Here is a 22,698-nt window from a genome sequence, read left to right as displayed (position 1 = left end):
TCAACAATTTTTATTGCATTTTATTTCACCCTTTCGCTGCGAACACAACATCTGGAACAACTAATGAAAAACATTATTATATGTTTATATATTTTTTTAAGCCTATTCAAATTTATTTGTATACCCCTACGAAACGTCTCCGTACGTTTCATAGATGTTTTATTTTAACATTGATTTTTTTGCTTATTTTTGTCTTCATGTCGACCTAATATTGTTACGAGGATAATAGACAACAAAGCCTTCCTAAGAAGGATTATTGAAAAATGGAGCATCTAAGTTATTTTAGGTCCTTATCGAATAAATGCTGCTGTTATTTTATGAGCGTTCTCTGGAGGAAAAGTTACAAAGAGGAAATGACTACCAGCAAGCGGATTTTTACTATTTAACAGGAAATTTCTGTTGAATTACTTTAAATATTCGATAATAATCAAATTTTCGAGCTCACCACTCATAGTAGAGAATGTTTTGCTTTCACTTCAAAACTGTGAGAGTGCTGAAGATTCACACTTTCCTAAGGTAATTATTTACTTTTCACCTTCCATAATTTTCCTCTCTCTAAACTAGCTTTCACTGCCACCTTTAGGAGAGGCCTCAACTCTTTCCCATTGCGAAAGGTGGCGCCGAGTTTGTATTCACGTAGTAAGTTCCTCTGGTCCTGAAATTGAAAGAAAATCTTATTTGAATTTGAAATATTTTACGATATGCGGATAATTGTTTCCTCCGTAAATAAAATAAAAAATAGTATGGCGAAAATTGGTCACTGGCCATTAAAATTTCTTCAAAAATATTATAGCTAATCAGTCAAAGTAAACAACCGATATATTTATTTATTTTTTTAATTTCGCTCAGCGGACATGGTTACCTTAATATGAAATATTTGTTAACCGCAACCATTTTTTCATAAAAAATACTTTCTGAAATTTTGTGAAAATAATTACTCAATCATAAACAAAATTTGTTTGAATCGAAACTTTGCAGTGGATCTAGGAATAGTCTAGAACAGCGCTAAAATAGAGCGTTGTTACATCAGTTGTGCGTTGAAGTTAGTTGGGGAAGGTCGCAAGGGGGGGGGACAGTACTCTACACCCCTTTCGTTACGGTATGTCTCGTAGCGACATTCAAGTAGGTGGGTACATTTACGGACGGGTCCCAATTACATTTTTGCTGAACACGATACTTTGGGTCACATTTTAGCATTTTTAATGTCAGGGAAGGCGTGAAGCAAAATGTTTTTGATGCCACTGACTTTCATCCTAAATCTTGGAGTAATAGCACTCCTCATTTCCATTCCCTCGCTCCCTCCCCATAGGGGTTTTATCCTTTCGGCAGGCTGTACGTATCGTGTGGAGACATCTCACATTGTGACGAGAAGGGCTGAAATGTTCTGCGATCTTACGTTACCATGGGAATTTTGATTTCCCGCGACTTCTCGAAATCACCATATATTTTTTTTCACATGAATCCGAACATTTCAACATTTTTGTGCGTGAAGTGTGTGCGTGCGAGAAGAACTTTACCAGAGGAGGACATGATATAATAATTTTTTACAATAGCTTTCCGCGTATATTTATGATTTTGAGAGCAGAGAAAATCAGGAGAGAAAGCTGACTACAATAATTCGAAAGCATTTAGCTCTTATTGTTCATGTTACAGGATTTACTTCCTTGAATAGTTTGCTTGGCATTATAAATCATGGGCAGAATTACAGTTTATAATTCGATCGCTATAGTTAGTTTCGCCTTACATAGGCAGAACCACTTTTAAATGGACACCCGACTACCAGTTGGCCCAAACGTTTTCCTCTCTGGTCGCGGGCTCGATTCCCGCCTCCAACTAGGGCTTGGGTGTGTTTGTAAATGTGACCATTGTTATCATTGTGAAAAGTTCGATGTAAAGGCCAAAATGTGCTATTTTCGTACTAATGCTGAATAAATAAAACAATATTAATAAATCAGCAAACATTATTATTTTAATTTTTTTTACTTTTTGATAAATTATTGCATAAACTCGGAGAATTAGATTTTTTTTAATTTTACACCCTAGACATCGGTTTTTTATGCATACATCCTTAAAGAATTGCGCGTTAAAGACATACAAATTAACCGATGATTACGATGCTTGTAAAACATTAACCAAACTCTTCCTTCAAATCACGACACATGAAAATTTTGACGTCGTGCTCATCTCATCGAGTTTCAATTGGTGGTGCACGCTGTGGATTCGTGCGCCCTCACCTGGGGTTAACGTGCTCCCCCATGAGCACCATTTCGCCTTCGTCGGCGCAGAGGCCGGCCACGTGATCCATCCAGTTGGAGCATTGGGTGCCCCAGAAGCCGCTCTCGGACGAGATGGACTCGGCGAAGACTTCGGTGGCGCGGCTATGGGAGCAGCTGTGTCGGTCTGCCCGGGATAAGGGAAGAAGAGGGTGATGAGGGCGCGCGGTCAGGTGGGGTGAGTGACACGGCCCGGGTGAGCGCACCCACGGGCGTTCTTTGTGGAGGCTACTGGAGCCCGGCGCAAGTGTTTCAACACCATCTATTGGGAGAGACACTTGTCATGTCCGATTTTATCTCGAGATGGGGGATGCCCGGCGTGCCTCGTCACTCACTCGGGCATTTTCCGACCGTCTCACCCTCCAATGTAATTAAAACTAATACATACTCTCAATCCCAACGTCACATTTGCCCAAGACACTCTAACCCCTTATTTATTTTTTTATTTATATGTGTATACCCTGCAAGCCACCACCAGGGTGTGTGGCAGGGGGTGAATACACACCAGAATAATTTTCCCCGAGCATGACCCCAACGCCTTCCAGCAATGCTATTATGATCCTCTATCGTTCGTGGAAGAAATGACATTTTTAATCTATCCATTCTACACTTAATCTCTCTAATTTTACTAGCATTATCTCTCCTACCGTAGTACGATGAAGGTAATAATAAATCTTCAACATCACTGCTAAAGAGACTCCCTTCCAATTTATGCGAGAGATTTTATTTAAAATTTAACCTTCACTCCATTGAGTGATTCCCAGCCTATCTGCTATAATATTTTGGACACGCTATTAAGTTTATCATAACAACGTTTTACAAATCTAGCTCCTATACACAGCACGCGATCCAATTCGGCAATCAATCCAATTTCGTGAGGATCCCATATGCTTGCAAAAGTATACCCCCTTGCTGGTTCGCAAAGGATTTGTTAAACGGTGGCACAGAGAATCAGAATTGTCAACGGCGAGTGTAAGTCCTTCCTGAAGTTAACCTAAAATTGCCAAATACTTTCGTTCTTATCTGACTCGGGTTTCCATCAAAATTCTGGTTTTCTTCGAGAAACGTCTCTTTGCACCTTCTTCCTATCTCTCCAAGTATAACACTCTGAGGCAATCTCCCCTTTTGTATGTTGTAATACACAGATTGTTCAGTGGTGAAAGTTCCTACGCCCACTGCATTCCATGGAACCTGACCAGTGTCAGCGATGCCGCCCTCCCTACAGTTTTAATTGAAGTCACTCTACGTATCGGGAAAAGGCTCAGCATAAATTATGCTTCCACCTCCTAAGTTTGTGTAAAGAGCCTTTAATAACCTTTCGCAACGTATCTCGGATTAGTATCATAATCTTTGTCAGTATTCCCACAAGAAGATTGGTTCACTCTAGAATTCTTTCCCTCTGTTATCATTAATTCAATGTCGCCCTAATTTCTCTATATTTCACATGCATCGCTAATTTTTTTTGATTGCTAGTCATTGTCGCAAGAACTGTGAAGAAACTTAAGATTTAGATGTCTCTGGGGTGTTATTCGAACTCAAATTTCGATTTGCCTGAAGAGGATTGAAGCGTTATTAAACGTACAGTATTGATAAGGGAGAGAGATAGCTGAGGCCGATACTCAGTGGAATTACATTGTAATGAACAAGGAAAAATGAAATTACTTTGAGTTTCCGCATGGCAGAAGTTTTATTGCCGGATATTTGTGGCATCATCTGGACTCCATCAACGGTCAACGTCATCACGGAGAGTGCAGATTATGCTTCAGGGCAGCGACACTATTCGGCCGTAAAAATTCTATTCTGTTGAAACGAAAGACTTTTTAATTCTTCCTTATTCATTGATAATTAAGGGTGAATTTCGGGTAAAGTAGTCGTTCATAATCATGATATATCGGTGCATTCTCAAAACAATAATTTACTTACTTGTATAATTTGTGAATGCAATTATCTAAACGTATTCAATCTTCAGTTGGTTCAATTTTACATTTTGAGATGGATTAAAGTTTCAATTTCACATATGAAAAGCTCAGTTGACTCTTTGTTTAATATTGGCTAAGAACAATCCTTACGGCTCGCCAGTAGTGATATTTCATGATTAGCAATGATCTCCTTTGGAATTTCTTTGGTGGTAATCTTGCTGGCAGTTATTATTATTAGGTGATCCACTGACTAAGTTGGGTTTGGATGGGCACATCTTCCAAACGGTACGGCGACGATCCCACTGTCTCTCATTACAGGCATAATCAAGAAACCTACCCTGCATCAAATCCCTCTTCATCTCTGTGCAGTACTTCCTTCCTCCCTTCATCCCGTCCAACATCCCTATCCTGTTCCTGCCCTTTCCTCGCTTGCCTAACATTCTCCCCTCTATTGCAGTCTTCAACATCACATCGCTATTCACAACTCTTTGCATAAATTTTTACTACCTCCTTTGGTGAAAAAAGGAGGCATTAAATACCCCAAAAAGTCTCAAGGGTCATTAAAACGCGGTTTTAATTTTCAACTTAAATGATCAACTTCAACTGTTTTTTGAAGACTGTAATAGAGGGGAGAATGTTAGGCAAACGAGGAAAGGGCAGGAACAGGATAGGGATGTTGGACGGGATGAAGGGAGGAAGAAAGTACCCAGAGCTGAAGAGGGACCTAATGTAGAGTAGGATACTGGATTTTGTATTTTGTTATGAATCACAAAATATTTGTATAGTAGCTGTGTCCATCCAAAAACCTACCTTAACCGGTAGATTACCTAATAAAATAATAATAAATGATCAACTTGGAAAAATTGGTCGGAAAAGTGAACTTCCGAAGTAATAAGTCTGTACTTTCGGGTCATCGGTGTGTTTTTTTGAGGATTAGACCGGGTACCCCTCTCCCCTCCATATTTTCCCTTTCGCGTGTTTTCATCGGCTGTGTTATCGCGTCTGGAACGTGCGGTGGAGTGCGCGGCCGGGAGTTCCACGCACAAAGGAAGGTCAGGGTAGGTGGAGTCCACGTACCGATGAAAGTGTCCCCTTGACTCTCGCACCCCGGTTGCATGAATCCGCCGTTGAGGTAGAAGTCCACGTGTCCGTTGGGTCCCATCTTGCCCTTGTTGCCGGCGTTAGTGTGGATCACGTCCACGAAATCCGCATCCGATGGGTCGAGCACGGAGTCGTCGAATATCGACGCAAAGAATGGCAGGGCGGGGTCGAGTCCTAGTCAGGAGAAAGCGGAATGATGCATGTGAATCGGGAGCATGGGTTTTAATTAGGGAAGAGGTATTTTTGTCTCGTGGAACAGCTGAAGAGTGATGATTGTCAAGTGATTTTGCTCCGCGGACGCTTGGGTACGTTTATCTGTTTGTTTATGTACATTTCAGAGTTGGTTTTGCCATCGAGAAGGCAAATCGAGGGAAGTTCACCTGGAGATAATACCAGACCTCCAGTTATGAAGATGGGAAGACGCAATGCCACAAGGCCTCAATGAAAAAAAATACAGTTATCAACCTGAAGGTTGGTTTGATAGGTGAGGGTAGCGTTCGCCTGGTACTAAGCCCAACGACGTGTGAAATTAACACGCTAACAGGTTATGGAGACTGGTTCCTTACCCTGCGCTGCCTGTTGTTTCCCAGAAAGACCTGCTGCCCAGAAAAAAATTACGTAACTTGGGTGAAGTTTAGGGTGCCCAGAGATATCCTGAATCGAACCCCAGCCCTCCCAGGTCAATAGCCTAGTGCTCCCCAGACTTCGTGAAGGTAGAATGTAAGTGAGTTTACTATTGACACCGCGTGTTCTGAAATATTGTGAGGTTAGGTTACCTGGTTGAATTAACATAAGAAGAAGACAGAATCAAAGCGACACGCGAACTGACTGGCCTGGTGTGACCGACAGCAGCTTGAATTGAAGGACCCGGCCTTATCATCTTGGGAAACATTGCTTAAAGTGAGCAGAGCATGCGGGTATTGACCGAAGGATCCTAGTTTCAACTCGCAGTCATTGACTAGGGCGATTTTCTAGGATCAAGAACCAAACCTTTTCCGAAGAACCACGGAAACGGCCGAGGGGGGGGGGGTAGGAATGGCCCATTGAGTTAGAATGTCATCGATGTCTCGTAGACGGTTGGGGTTCATTAGGCGCCGACGTGACTTCGTGAGCGCCGGAGGTAAGTTTCATAGGACCTTTCCCTTATTGATATACATTAAGTGACCTAATTCCCCAAGCAATCAGCGGAAATATTACATTATTTTCAAACGAGACAGTGATTTACTGAGAAATGAGGACATCTCAGGAGAATGCTACTCTCAGATAAAGTTTTCGAATGAAAGAAAAGGTGAAAGAGACGTAAATGAACAATAGATGGAATCGAGTGAAGAATTCCAGAACAGTTGGGTGTTAAACTTACATAAACCAACGTTTCAAGTGTTCCCGAAATAAGAAGAACATCCGGGTCAGCCTTAAAAAAAGCTAGGTTTTACAGTGGGAGTTACAATTAAGGGTAAGAGAGAGGCGACAGTACCCTAAAGTGAGAACACATTTGAAATTGAAAGGCAGTTAAGGTTAAAAATGATACGATAGGTTCGTATAAAATTGCTACGAGATGAGAGTAAGTATGTGACGAGTATACTGGAGGAATAAGGTTGGGAGCGCGCTGATTTTTCAAAGGAGCAGGCAAGACTTTTAGAAAGTTAGTTTTGTTTTCTTGCGGCAGAGTGGCAATTTTATTTATTTGTATACCCTGCAAGCCACCGCTTAGGTACATGGCAGGGGGTGAATACACCAGAATAATTTTACCCGAACATGACTCTACTGCGGTCGGACAATGTTATTCTGATACTCTGTCGTTCGCTGGAAAAATGACATCTTAAATCTATATCTTCTACATTTAATCTCTCTAATTTTATTGGCATGATTTCTCCTGCCGTAATGCGATGGGGCAATAATACATTTTCAACATCACTGCTAAAGGGACCTTCTTCTAATTTATACGAGAGATTTAATCTGTAATTTGACCTTCGCTCCGCGAGTGCTTTGCAAATCTAGCTCTTCTACGCTGCACGCGATCTACTTCGGCAATTAATACAACTTCGTGAGGAACCCATATTATTATTATTTAGGTAATCTACCGGTTAAGGTAGGATTTTGGATGAACATGATTACTAATTAAATAACTTGTGACCCCTCGCAAAACACAACATTCTACTCTACATCAGGTCCCTCTTCATCTCTGAGTACTCTATTCCTCCCTTCATCCCCTCCAACATCCCCATCCTGTTCCTTCCCTTTCCTCGTTTGTCCAACATTCTCCCAATATCACAGCCTTCAACATCCCACCGCCGGTCAAAACCCCCTTCATCCACTTTTCCTGCCTCCACAGGATTTATCCCAACAAACCCCTCTCTTCACCAACCATACCCACATACATACATCATCATTTGTTTTCTTCACTGTCCATTTCACCTTCTCCATTCTTCTCAACACCCGCATTTCAAAAGCCTTCCGTCTGCGTCTATCCTCCTGCTTCAATGACCACGTTTCCGCGCCGTACATAGCTACGCTCCCAATCAAACTTTTTACGAGTCTTTTCTTAATATCCTTACCCAACGTCCCTCTCATCAACTCCCTCCTCCTTGTGAAAGCCTCTTTGCCAAGCGCAATTCTTCTCCTTACGTCCTTACTACTTTGACCGTGTTGGTCCAAAACACTTCCGAGATGCGCAAACTGTTCTACCTGATCTAGTTTTGGCTCTCCTATATTAATGTTTAGCTTAGCCTTTTTATTTCTTGAAAATCGCATAACCTTTGTTTTATTAATATTGATTCTCATCCCATACCTGTCGCACTGAATTTCAAATTCACTAAGCAATGCTTGCAACCCCTTGGCTGACTGACAAACTGAAGCTTGGTCATCAGCAAACCTAACTGATTTTACGAATTCCCCGCCCACTTTCATTTCTACCTCCAGTTCTTCCCATGCCTCTTTGATCATTTCCTCTGCATAGAGGTTGAACAGCAACGGTTTTAATGGGCAACCCTGCCTTACACCTCTTCCTAACACTGCCCAACCGGACTCCCAGTTCCTCACTCGCACCTGCGCTGTCTGAGACAGCAGGCTGTCTGGTTGTGTTCTATATTCCTCTCGATTAATAATCTCATTACTGCAATGGCATCACGCGTACCTCTCCCCTTCCTAAACCCAAACTGATCATCCCCTAAGTAATACTTTGCCCTACTCTCTATCCTTTTGTTTATTATCCTGAGAACAACTTTAGCTGCGTGGGATATCAAACTTATCGTCCTGTAGTCCTCACATGATGTAGCCTTTACCTTTTTCGGAATAGGAACTAAAACTGATCTCACAGTCTTCCGGCCAGATTCCTTCCTCAAAGATACAACGAATCAGCCCATATAGCCTCTTCCTCCCACATTTTACTAAGCATTTCAATAGTTCCACAGGAATGTTATCCACCCCCACGGCCTTATTTAGTTTCGTCTCCCTTAATGTCCTTTCTATCTTATCGTCGAGTATGCCTGGACCTAATCTGTCTTCCTCTACATCATGTTCATTTTCTATGTCTAACTTTGTTGGTCAAAGTTCTCTACTATACAGTTCCAATATATATATTCTTTCCATCTCACTTGGATCTTCCCTGCGTCAACGAATATCTTACCCGCCTTATCTCTAACTGTTAGCATAGATCTTCCTTTCTACTTCCCGATAAAGATTTAACTTTTATGTTCAGCGCACCAATTTCACCCTTCCTCTGCAAACTTTCCATATCCTCCCACTGCGTTTCCACCATGCTTCTTTTGCTTTATTTGTTGCCCGCCTCAATTTATCATTTAACCCTTTGTACTTCCTTCTGCCCAACTCCGTGTTTACATTCCTCCATTTCCTTATTTCATCTATCTACCGAATCATCTCATCCGTGATTTATGGTTTCCCAGTCCTTTTCTCATGAACATTTCCTATAGTTTCTTTTGCCATTTTCGATATCTCTTTTTTGATATATTCCCATTTTTCCTCGACTTTACTCAGTTCTTTAACTTCATTCATGATTTTTACTACAGCCAAATAATACTCCTTTCTTGTCAAAATAGTTAATGCTTCTAAATTCCATTTTCTAACTCGCCGCCCTTGCCCTATTTTTTTTTAGCGGACGCTACATTTCATAACAACTAAATTGTGGTCAGTGTCCGCATCCGCTCCCGGGAAGCTGTTTTTATCACCCTGTTCCTAAACCTGTGTCTAACCAGGATATAATCTAGCTGATAACTTTCTGAGTCACTTGGCATTTTCCTGTACACCTGCGTCTTTTGTGGTGTTTGAACCAAGTGTTGGTGATGACTAGCCCCTGTCTCCTGCAGAACTCAACTGCTTTCTCCCCGCGGTCATTCCTCGTGCCTAAACCGTAGTCCCCCACCTCATCACCATCTCTTCCTTCGCCTACCGTCGCATTCCAATCCCCCATCACTATCAAATGTTTCCCTGCAAGTGTTGGTGATGACTAGCCCCTGTCTCCTGCAGAACTCAACTGCTTTCTCCCCGCGGTCATTCCTCGTGCCTAAACCGTAGTCCCCCACCTCATCACCATCTCTTCCTTCGCCTACCGTCGCATTCCAATCCCCCATCACTATCAAATGTTTCCCTGCAGGAACACACGCGATCATGTCCTCTAACTGATCGTATATCCTATCGACTTCTTCTTCCTTATGGTTACTCGGTGGCATGTATACCTGAATAATAACTAAGTTCGTCGGTTCTGCTTTTATCTCCACTAGTAGTATTCTATCCGTTACCTGCTCTATGTTGACTACGCTTCTTCCTACCTCTTCATTTAATACTATGGCAACCCCTCGTTGGCTCTCGTCCCCGCCGCTGTATATTATTCTATACTTATCACTCCAGTAATCCCCGCTATCTTTCCATCTCACCTCGCATAGACCTAAAATATCTATATTTCCCCTTTCCATCTCTCGCTTAACATTCTCCAATTTCCCTGTCCTCATCATCGTCCTAACATTCCACGTTCCTATTCTAACTAATTTGGTCTTCTTCTCTTGCGTCTTCTGTCCTGCTGCTGCTGGTTTTCCCTTGCAAGGGTTTCGTGGGATGACGACCGCGGAAGCCTTGCCTCTCCCACTGCCGGGCACGACACACGGCCGATTGGGCCGAGCCCCGTGGTTGCCAGGACTCAAAATATCTGTATAGTCCATCATGTAAATCTTGGGAATGATAATTGAGGTGGTTTCCCGTTACCTTCCTTGATAGTGTTTTTAACGTGACACCATCACTTACTGGCCGCCCCACTCGGGTCAGACGCCATTGCAGCCGCCTCACTGAGGAACAGACGCTGCGTGGACTACCTTTCGTCTGGCTCCTAACCTTCGACCTATCTGGCATGGGTGACCCTACCAGGAGCAATTTTTATTACTCCCGCCAGCACAGCTCTAGGGGTCATCGGAACGCACAAGCCCTTCCACCACGTCAAGGTTGTAGTCGCGGGAGGGGATCCCATATATTAGCAGTATCATGTACACATAAATGAGGCCCAACCAGCGAAAGATACTCTCTTTTACCTTTTCATCACATTTACCCAGTACTCTTCTTATAAATCCTAATTTTTTGTTAACTTGTCCACGTGCTCCCCGTTTTCCATAAACTCCTTTTGTTTCAACCAGGAGAGATCGTGAGTGAGGATGACGCCTAGGAATTCAATTGAGGTAATTGCAGTTATTATGGCATCAAATTGTTTTGGTGAATTCGACCAACGGAACGAAATATAAGAAATAGAAGTCGTCACATGTACATTCCAATAGTCGCTCCATCGTTTCGAAATCATAAGAAAATACAACCCAAGCCCTGGAATATGCTTCATTAATGAACAATATTAAGCACCGTCTTCCCATTCCCAATAGTGTTCGGTGGTTTTTCTTTTTTAAAAATCTTAGCAGAATACTTATATTAGAGCATTGTCATTTCAAATGGTAAAAGGATAATTTGAAACATTGGACAATGTTTCAAATCATTTACCTTCACACACGTTAATTCTCGTTTTTAATTGGACGAAATGAAATCCATGCCCGAAAATGGAAACGTTGTCAAGATATAGAAAAAGATGTTTGTAGGAACTTAAGTATAATGCACAAGGTAATTAATCGTCTATACTGTGGCATTGAATGAGGAAAATTACCGTAGTCCGAGGGCGTGTAGCAGTTTCTATGGAATGTATTAGGGTTGAGGTTTTTAGGTTTCTGGTCTTTATCTTTCTCTTTCCCCATGCTCTTCTCTGATCTCACCCGAAATTCGTCCAACGCGGCCTTTAGTGACGAACTTGTTGACCTGGCCGGACACGTGGGCGCCAAGGCTGAAGCCAACCACGTGGACTTCCTCGGGTGGGACGCCGGCCGTGGCAATGGTGTCGATCAGCTGACCCGTGCACGACCCCACGATCGGCACGCCTTCTGCCGCCGAAAAGTAGCACGGCTCCTTCGCCATGGGTGACCAGTCGACGGAGAACACGTTGTAATCCCCGGCCTTCAGGTACGCTGGAAAACGCGGGAAGAGGTCGAATTTCGGCGGTTGAGAAGTTGTCTAAAGATTGGATTCGAATCAACTCACTCGCTCGCATTGTTAGCTGTCATTCATCAGCATGGTTTGACCGTTTTTTTAGCCCAGAACCCACCGCGTCACAATTGTTGCAAAGTTACAATCTACAATTATTTCGTGGATATCACAACAAATATTGTTATTTTTTAATTCCCCAGATAACATTCATTCGATCCATATTTTTTTAAGGTAATCTACCGGTTAAGGTAGGTTTTTGGATGGACACAACTACCAAACAAACATTTTATTACTCCTAACAAAACACAAAATCCCTCATCCCACTCTATATCAGGTCCCTCTTCATCTCTGAGTAATTTCTTCCTCCCTTCATCCCGTCCAACATCCCTATCCTGTTCCTTCCCTTTCCTCGTTTGCCTAACATTCTCCCCTCTATCACAGTCTTCAACATCCCACTGCCGGTCAATACCCCCTTCATCCACTTTTCCTGCCTCTATAGGATTTCCATCCATATTAACGTATCCAATAACGTATTTTATAGGATATAATCGATGACTTTTTAAAAATTTGCAAAAGCCTCCGTTTTCGTGCGATAACTATGCGAAATAGTTTTTCAGTTTTGGAAGTCTGCACATCTCTCCCACGTCAATCATTCAGTATGACTGAAAAAACCAAGGAAATCAGGAAATTTTCCGCGACCAGGAATGGTAAGGAAAAATTTCGGGACTTTCGCAGAAAATAGCGGATTTTTCCATTGTGCTGTCACCAATTTACTGTAGAATTTTTTTCCCGTTGAAAAAAACAGACGAGGAGAAATTTTGTTGGCGAAATCTTCCTCCGTATTCCAGAGTCCGAGGCCTTCAGGATAAAATAAAAAAGATGAAAAATTCGTGACCACCATTGACAAATTCATGCGCTCGCTTTTCCATCGCACGGTACGCAGTCATGAAAAAATCAAGAACGCCCATGTTTATGATTCAAAAAGGGAAATTCAATGCTCTGATCGAATACCTCCATTGTTCCACCAAGTAGTTAAGCGTGTACCGTACACGAGTATACGGTACACGCTTATACTGCGAGTAAGTGCACGTGCCTTTGTGTATATTTTCAAATATATGTATATACTCATATTTGAGCTTGACTTCTCACGCATCGAAAATACTTACTCGGACAATCAGCCGACGAACAGAAGGAAAGTTAGAAGAAAGCCTCTTGGAAAACCAATTGCGATTCAGGAATAACCGAGGAGCAAGAGAGGCAATACTCACCTTGAGGGTACTGGCCGAAAAGTTGATCCATGTGAACAAGCCATTACAGGTCGCATTCGTGAAGTTGGAGAAAGCCTTGGACAATTTCAAATGGAATAATATTTTGAAGATACTAGAAGCGCTTGGAATACAACGACAGAAGAATAATCCATCACCTCTACAAGAATCATATGGCAACTATGTAAATGAACAACGGAAGGAGAATATAAGCCAAAATAAAAAATGGAATAAGACAAGGATGCAACCTCTCGCCAGCACTATTAAACGTGTATCAATCGAAGAGGCAATGAAGGAAGCACAAGAATTGGGCATCAAAGGAGTCGAGGTCATTGGCGAAGAAATATAGATGCTGAGGTTCGCAGACGACATCGCAGTAGTAGCAGAGACGCGAGGGGATCTGCTAGGAAACCTGAATACTATGGACCAAGTACTGGGGGAATAAAATATGAGCATCAAAAAGAATAAAATGAAAATCCTTGTGTGTGGAAGAGTGGAGCTGAATGGAGATATCCCAATTCGAAGAGTGAAACTATATCAAGTGGAATCCTTCATCATCTTGGGCAGCAGTATAACTTGGGATGGAAGGGGCTCGACCGACATCTAGCAAAGAATAGCCCAAGCCAACGAGGAATTCATTGAGAAGAGGCAACTACTATGCTCAAAGAACATGATATCGCATACAAGAAAGCAGTTTGTCAAACATTCGTGTGGAGCATGGCACTCTACGGATCGGAGACATGGAATGTTGGAAAAGTGGACCAACGAAGAATAGAAGCAGCCTTTGAAACATGGTTCTGGAGGAGATTGCTGAAGATTAAATGCACAGATAAAGTGAGGAACGATGAAGTATATGTGTAGAAGAGAAGAAGAGGAAAGGACCATATGGAGAGCTCTACGGCTAAAAAGAAGAAATAGATGGATTGGACACACATTGAGGCACAATGGATTAGTTATAAATGTAATAGAAGAAAAAAATGAAGGAAAGATCCTGCGAGGAAGACGAGTACATAGGGCAAATTAAGAAGGACGTAAAATAGGAAACCTATCCGAGGGTGAGGGAGCTAAAACTAAGTAGGGAAGAATGGAGGGCTGCGGTAAACCAATCTTACGATTGAAATACTCTTCATGATGATACTCATATTGTGTATAGATATCTCACGATAATTACAATTAAAAATTCGTTTACAGACAGATATTCAAATTACTTCCGTTCATCCACTGAGATAAAACTACTTGAATGGGTACGACACAGGCTTACGAAAATAATGCCAGGACGTTAATGCGGTTGACTTATTCTCGAAGAGCCCTTCGCGTATGCTATATCATGTGGCTCCCCGGAACTCATTACGATACCATTGCGCTGCTTCGGTGCTTTCGAATTAAATCATAGCCATGAACCCGAAGGCGGTTTTCGGTTTTCCGCAACGTACCTACACTGCCACAGACTTTGTAAAAGACACAAAAATTACCGTGGCACGTACGAGTTTCAAAGCTCCGTATGTTGACCCTTAAACAATCAATCCATTTAGTCATAAATATGCACATTCCAAAGAAACTGCGGGAGATGCCGCGACAGTAACTTTTAACGGAATCATCCGATGATATGCATTTCAGTGAAACAATTTCAGAGAGTAAAAATCATTCGCCTTGACTGGGATTCGAACTCAGATCCCTCAATATCCGATCGAGTGCTTTAGCTAGTTAAGCTATCGAGCCCAGTCAAGCCGAACGATTTTTACACTCTGAAATTGTTGCATTGAAATGCACATTAGCGGATGACTCCGTTAAAAGTTACTGTTGCGGCATCTCCCGCAGTGTCTTTGGAATTTGTCAAAGTATAAACACCATAAGTGTTTAAAGTTGGCTTTAACCTCGTGGACTGTGGCGCTTCTCGCACGACTACGAATGCCTGTGACATTGTATGTACGGTATTTCGTCACAACATCTTGTTCCTTTAAAAGCCCCAAAATTTCAGAGTTTAAGAGGACGCCTCGGTAGCTTGAGTGGCTAAAGCACTTGACCGGATATTGAGGGATCTGGGTTCGAATCCCAGTCAAGGCGAATGGTTTTTACACTCTGAAATTGTTGCATTGATATAAATATGCACCTTCGCATCGAAGTCATTCAAGGTACTCCAGCTAATTAAAAGCAGGTTTTGGACGTTTCCTAACCACTATTTACTCGTAAATATTGCGAGAACTTCCTCTAACTTTCCCCTGCATCAATTCTTTCGTAATTCCTTCGTAACTTCTGCCTGCCTGCCCTCACGCTATCTATAAAGCCTACTTTCCACCGTCCTCCAATCCGCTTACCCAACGTTCTCCCCTCCAACGCGCCCTTATCACCATCCTTCCTTTCAGTATTCCCTCCATCCACTTAGTTGGCTCTTTTTGGATCGCCCACAGCAATTTCTTCTCTTCACCAATCCTACTATAAACCTCGTCGTTTGCATTTCTTGCTGTTAAACTTATTATCTCAGTTCCCCACTATATGCGCGACTAGAAAACCTCCAATGCTGCACTCAAGCTCTTGGCCAAAGAAAAAGGTCTCACATTTGAAAGTGCCACGCTCCATGTTAGTTATTACTGTTCTTTTGTTCGCATCTTCGGCCAGTGCAGCCATCGAACTAGATCTTCTTCTTGCAAATTCCTCCTTCTCTGAATCCGTTCTTCCCTAATGGCACACATTTCTTGGTCCCTTTTCCCCTAAAATACTGCCCGAATCCATGACCTGCTCCGGCATTCATTCAAGGTTTTCTTTCAGCTTTCATTCATTCACTACCTGATTTATAAGGTAGGTTTTGGAGGGGGACTGTTATTCTCGTAAACCTGTGTCGTATCCGTACACGTAGTTTTATCTCTGTGGACGAACGGAAGTATTTGAAAATATCTGAAAGATTCATGCTATCGGGTAGTTTGTTATTTGTGCCCCATTCCTCGCAAGAATTACATTCGAGCGAGGATTGTTGACGTCGGGAAGCACTTCAAAGGAAATATCTATGGATCAATTATTCCATCATTTAAATGCATCGATGTTGTTGATACCGTAAACGATGTGCGAGTAATGAATGCAAAGTGACCATGGTAAAACAATGGTGCTTTACTGGCATTTCACTGAAGTCTGAATTTCATTGGCACGGTAATTTGGTGTTGAAATCACTTACGGTTGAAAGGTTCCGAGCTCCTTTCTCTCTCACGCCAATGTATGATGGATTAAAAAATTCACAACGATTCAGAGTGGAAGAATCGAAATTTCTTTTCCAGTAGTAAAAATAGCAAGGCCGTGGCAAGGCAACAGTTGTTCATTGCCTGCTTGTCGTCACCTACCCTCAGGCAAGAACAGACACGTATTCAATGGCCATTCAAAAAAATCCGTTCCTTAGTCGGAACTTGCTTTGTTGTCAATTATACTAACCATCCGCTATTTAAGAGTGATACGGCGTGGCAAGTAATAATGTCAGTACTTTACTTGCCGATAAGATATGTACAGATGTTCGCATTTGCAATATATTCTCTCCGATCGGCTGATTTCCCTGCCGTCTCCGTGATTCTTCTCTCCGGCTAAAAGGTGGCGTAAATTATACGACTGCGTAATTTTTATTTCTAAGTCTACGATGCAAACACAGGTCGGACGAATTATTCTTAAACGAAAATAAATACAGTGAATACGCCTGTTGTGTGAAGACGCGATGCTTAGGGATAAATTACGAGAGGAAAGACCCCCAACCCACCCAATCCCCCTTTTTCATATTTGGGGTTTTGGGGAAAGAAATACTCGTGGTGTAAATTTCTTCTAAATATATATTTATATTTATTTAGGAGAAATTTATGCGTATAATTATCTATATGTATATTTGGCTAACATTTCCGAATCTTGAGAGTTGCAACTTCTAGATACATAAATAAATATTTGAAAACACTTCGACTTGGTCTGTATATCCTAGGTTCGGCACCAGGAAAGCCGTACTATTCGTGGAAACCTATAGCACGAAAATTTTTAGCTGTTCATTTTATGGTTGATATTCGTGTCAATATAATATGCTGTATTTTCTAATAGATTAAGCTTTAACGGAATACAAATTTAATGTTACTAAGTTTTGGGTTATTTAGTTCAATGAACTAAATAACCCAACTTTAGTTCCTCTTCTGATTTGCCCGAAAGAATTCAACCGTTAGTATTTTACTCCAGAATGTAGTTAACTGCATATCTTAATTTTTTCCGCCCAATGCTAATTACAGCATAGTATTAACCATTCCGTCTCAAATATTGCTTTTCTTGGCTATCGCATTCCTCTTTCTCGTTGAATTTCTCATTCCGTTTTTTCCTCTTTTATGTTCCTACTTAATCTATTGTGCCTTAACGAGTGATTTACCATTGCATTTGGTTTTTTCCATACAGTACTACATATTGCATTTTTCCTCCTTTTGTTTTCATTATACTTATTCGTCTTTCACGGTAGCACTCACATGTCTCGTCAGATCTCATGCATCTGTCAATCCTATCTTCAGAATTCACCTCCGGCATCATTTTTCAAAATATTTTACTCTATGCCTTGTTTTTCTTGCTACGCATTAAATGCATAGGATGCCGCATTCTAAAAAAATGTTTTCACGGAGGGATTTCTTTTTTTCAAACTTTTGGTCTCTGAGCATATCGGTAGTCCAATTATGAGAATTGTGATCATATTGTCTTGTTTTTAAAAGGTTTTGAGAAGTACATGTGGAATACCCTGAACAAGCAAACAAATGTTACCCGTTATCGAAATGCGTCTTTTCTAAGGGTTCATGATCTGGGGCAGGAATAATGGAGGGAGATTCTTTTTCTTGTAAATAATGATAAAAACCTCGTAAGCTTTTTCGAATTAAAAAAAAATAACCGAAAAACACCGACTCCATTTGTACTCGATTCTTTCCATGCTGATATGCTTTGAAGGTGAATGGCAGTCCCTGTTTCAAGACAAATATATGACATGAAGGTGAAACATTGTTCGATGTTATTCAACCCTTGCCTACAGTTGTTAAAGCGCTGGTGTTTTCTCTTCGTTGGGCAACATTTTAACTCAGAAATATTCTCTAGGATATCTCAAGTTCCTTGCCAATGTTTTTATGATTTCCATGTAGATCTTTTTAAAGAATCAAAGGAGGACATTTAATTGATGTAATGAAGTTCACTCATGCTTCGCCATTCATTATATTTTCAGTACTGCAATACTTTCGGAGCACTGCATTTCGTTTCCTCAGCTTGTGCTGCCCTATGCCGTTTCCCAATCAGTATACCTACCTTCTCGAATCTCCTGCGTCTTAGTCGTCCGCATTCAACGCACTCACCTGGTCTCACTTGTGGGTTCGGATCATAATTCCGGTTTCCCGTGTATCCGTGGATAAGGACCTTGACGGGTTGTGAGGGGTCGAACCCGGCTTCCCGAAGAGATGAACCGTCTCCCGGGTAAACGCGCACTCCGTCGATGGGGCCATCTCTGGGAAAAATAATTCATGGGTGAAAGATGGATTCAAGATGGTACCAAATGCATCCTCGGCATTGTAACAAGAGACATTAACGCCGAGCGAGATGCATGAAAAATAAGTTGGATTTTTAAAGCTGTTGTGGCAAAAACTGCGCTCTTTCACTGATCTTACATCAAAATTGCATTAAATAGCGGATCGCTATCAGTGGCGTAAGGAATTAAGTCATATTCCTTCCAGTGACGTGAAACCAGATACACCTACTACAATCTACAATCTCCTCCATTTTTCCCGTAATCTTCAATTTTTTGCCTCTCGCCGATCTCAACTCAAAAAGTACCATTCTCCGACACTGTTCTCCTCAGCAGGCTCGTAATACTGGTGTCGCTGGTGATTGCTATGCTTTCTTAAAAATTTATGAGAGAGCCGGAGGGTCATTTAAAATATTTCCTCCCCCTTACATGGGAAATGAGAATCTCAAACCATTTCTAGTTTAAAATGATAATGTTTTTGCTTTTTACGTTCTTCTTCATATTTCATGTAAAATTCAAATAAAAAAGAGCAAGAAAATCAATCTAAACCAGCACAACCCCTGATCATCTCATATTTAACTGTTAACATCAGCACATACGAGAACGTTTTCAAAGAATTTCAATTAATATCAATTCGTTTTGTTGGCAAACATTAATTTATGGTAAAATCGTTGAAGTTCTCCCATTAAACTTTGTTCCACCGTCGCCTTTGCTTAATTTTTTTTCACAAGCACGTAACAACGTAAAACATCAGGTGGCTTTTTTTTCATAAGCTAACGACAATTATCCACGAAATAGAGAATGAAAATGAAAGAAATTGCGGGTTAAATTAGCGTAAATATTAGCATGAGCTAATTGAAATCCAGCTTTTCATGCGCTCGCTCAGTTTTCGATGCCGTTGTCTGGTTTATATGATCGTAATGTTTTTAATGCGCTTCTCCCCGCGGATATTTCATAACTTTGTCGTTGAATTTTCTCTTGAGGGTTCGGTTTTTTAATATTTAAGGGGTTAGGAATGTGCAATCATAGAAATCTGATGTGAATTGCTTTCTTTCCTCGGTTTTACTTTCATTCCCGATGATGACGTCAGCATAGAGCAATTGACGGTCACAGAATGCATTACTGGAGCCACTGTAATGATTTCTTTTGTGTCCATGCCAGGCAAAATGAAGGAATATTCTCGAAATAATTTTCTTTAAAACTAAGCGGTCCTCATGTCTTGTGTGTTTTGATTATCGTGTTCACCAAAAACCATATCTCATACCCACGAGCACGATTCGGTTAATGTTCAAAACCTGTTCATGAGAACTCAAAACGTGTATTTCTCTTGAAATTCCGAATTGGAATTTTTTCATGACAACAACTTTACCCCGGCATATTACGCATGTAGAAAACATTATAAAAAAATCAATATTTGAGTTTAGTGATTCAAAATTATTATACCAAGAAAATCACTCAGTATCGTACCTGTTTGAATATGATCGTCGGAGATGAAAATGAAGCAAAAGATTGGTTGATTTTTTTTCGCTAGCTTTCACGACGGAGCACCCACCTTTTATACAAGTAGAAAGACACATTGTCGCCGGGGCATCCGTCCATCGGGTCTGCGGAAGGCGAGGGGCATCCGATGGAGCCGCTGATGAGCGCCAAGAGGGAGGAGAAAGATGGCCATTGTGGCATGAAGCGAGCCTCCATCGAGGTGTCCTCATCTCCATCGCTCCCTCTGCACCCTGCATTCCATAGTGGAGATGTGGGAAAATGGTGAGGGCAGTTCACTAACAAATGCACTTTACTCGTAGATTATCGAGCTGTGATTGGACTTGTAGATGGTTAGCAACTTCAAGGACGGAAAGTCAAACCAAATACAATGATTGAGAGATTCGCAGCCCGGATGACGAAGAGAGTCATCGCCGCAACTGTTGGTTTAAGGAGGTTTGGTCGAGGACGGAATTGAAAGTTGGAAACAAAAAGATGAAATCCACAAAATATTCTTAGCGGTTAGTAGAGGTGGACTATGCAATGCACACAGTTTATATCGCGTTTACAACAGATGTAAGCAACGAGACATCGTTAGAGCATCGCACTCCCAAGGGGTAACGACTTAATTCAAAGATTTGTTGCACGGAATAAGTCGTAGGAGCTTGTTAGCTGAGGATTGTAGAACGTTAATTACCTTAGGAATTTGTTATTTTATGCATAAAATTGCCATCGAATATTTCACTCATCCAGGACGCTTGTATATTTCTTCTCTAGACTACAGGGTACCTTCCGAAAGTAATGCAATTAAATTTCCCGCGTCGCTCCTATTAGTCGGAGTGGGATCGAATCAGTTCGAGTAGGTGGGGAGGGGGGGACGCTAAGCTTTGCCACGAAACAGGTCTCAGTGCTCTCCAAGCTGTGGAAGCGGTAGGACGTCGTTTATTGTACGACCGTGTCACGAAAGACCAACCGAGCGGAAATTTAAAGTGAACTTTTGCAACGTATTGAAAATTAACCTGATTATTTGGACAACGTAATCACTTGTGATGGAACCTGGGTTTTTGAATACCACCGAGAAACAAAACGCCAAAACTCTGAGGGACAAAACGACCAGTGCCCCAAGCCCAAAAAGGCAAGGATGAGCAAATCAAAAGTGAAAACAATGCTCATTGTCTTTTTTGACGGTAAAGGAGTGGTCCATAAGGAGTTTTTTCTTCATGGGCAGACAGTCAACGTTGCCTACTTCGTGGATATACTGAAAATACTCCGAAAAGGGTCATCAAGACGAAAGAAAAGACATTTGGCTACCTAGCAACTCCATCACGACAACGCGCTACGATTCCTCGAGTTCCAGGCCAAAAACCAGGTACCAACGCTGCCTCACCCCTTCTATAGTCCTGACGTCACCCCAGTAGACTTTTTTCCCCTCAAATTATTATATATGTACGATCTCGTAAATTATATATTATTATTTCATTATGTTGATAAATAATTATTTAAAATTTATTTTGCCCGACCCGAAGAGTTACGGCAAATGAATTTACGCTTTTTATGCATTTCGGGGGTAATATTATGCTTCTTGGAAATCAGGTGGGTCGTCCATAGCCCTGTTCTCCGGATAATAATCTCAAGTTTCCTGGAAAACGAACCGGCGAACAGAACTTTTCTTACCAGAGCCAGAACTCGAGTTTCTCTGACTAGAGGAACGCGAGAGCGCATTTACCCCAGGATAAACCGGATGGCGATTAGAAATCTAAACTGATCGTAAAATAAAGCTTTGCCCTAAGTTACCAAGTTTGTTTATTACGGATGTTGGGGCTCTTTACTTGTTTCTTTTATGACCGCGAATTTTGCTGAGGAAAAATAAATATTTAAATACATCGAGTCAGGTTCCTCATTCTCTTAGACGTGGGTCATTTAGTCTACATTTACGCAACTACTATTCGGTCCACCAAAAAGATGTGTGGCAGGGGATGCAAGCACTCGATGAAAATGGATAATAGCGAGCGAGTGAGGGTGGTCGTACACACACACACACACACACACACATACACACATATACACACATTATATACATGTTAGCGGAAAACACAGCTTTAAATAATTTTTAAATATATCTACCGCAGATGTTCTCAGGTATATTAATTAGGAGGGAATAAAACGGGGGATGGGGAGACAACAGCTTTCGGGCGTACGGGGGAGTTAGAGAGGAAAGAAGGGATGGCTTCAGTTGACCGATTTTCAGATTGAAATGACGACGGAATTAGGATGAATGGTGGCGAACTCGGGCGACAACGTTAGAGGCCATCTCTCGCCGGACTTACCGTGTATAACGCAGAGGAAGAGGAAGGCACATTCGGCCACCAATTTCTTCGCCATCTGGTGGATGAATGCGACTTTTCGCTGGGCCAAAACTCCTCTAGGGCTCCCTCCCCTTCCCCTCAGCAGGCCATTCCCCCTCGCCGGCCACGTATCAGGCTTTGGAATTCAATCCCGCTTTTGGGCTCGTGATATTTCATGAAGAATCGTGTTCCGAGATAAGGTAACAGTCAAACAATAATCGTGGACAGGTGTCATTATTTGGTCGGAGAAATTTGATATCCGAACACGTTTCCACCTGCATATGTATATTTCCTCCCTTT

At 41.7% G+C, this 22,698-nt stretch overlaps 1 protein-coding gene across 1 annotated transcript; it reads right to left on the bottom strand.

Moving 5' to 3' along the window:
• Positions 1-591: 591 nt before the first annotated feature.
• Positions 592-22,435, bottom strand: LOC139700364 (pancreatic triacylglycerol lipase-like). The gene is made up of 7 exons (XM_071599004.1): positions 22,381-22,435; positions 20,130-20,307; positions 18,411-18,559; positions 11,548-11,796; positions 5,270-5,467; positions 2,235-2,535; positions 592-655 (listed from the first exon to the last, which is right to left on the bottom strand). The coding sequence occupies exons 1-7, from the start codon at positions 22,433-22,435 to the stop codon at positions 592-594; spliced, it is 1,194 nt and encodes a 397-aa protein (XP_071455105.1).
• Positions 22,436-22,698: the final 263 nt, after the last annotated feature.

This window comes from Hetaerina americana, unplaced genomic scaffold (assembly GCF_022747635.1).
Source record: "Hetaerina americana unplaced genomic scaffold, ioHetAmer1.1.p SCAF_10, whole genome shotgun sequence".
NCBI classification, from domain to species: Eukaryota; Metazoa; Arthropoda; class Insecta; order Odonata; family Calopterygidae; genus Hetaerina; species Hetaerina americana.
The sequence above is the reverse complement of the archived record's forward strand: the minus strand, read 5'-3'. Positions and strand labels throughout refer to the sequence as shown.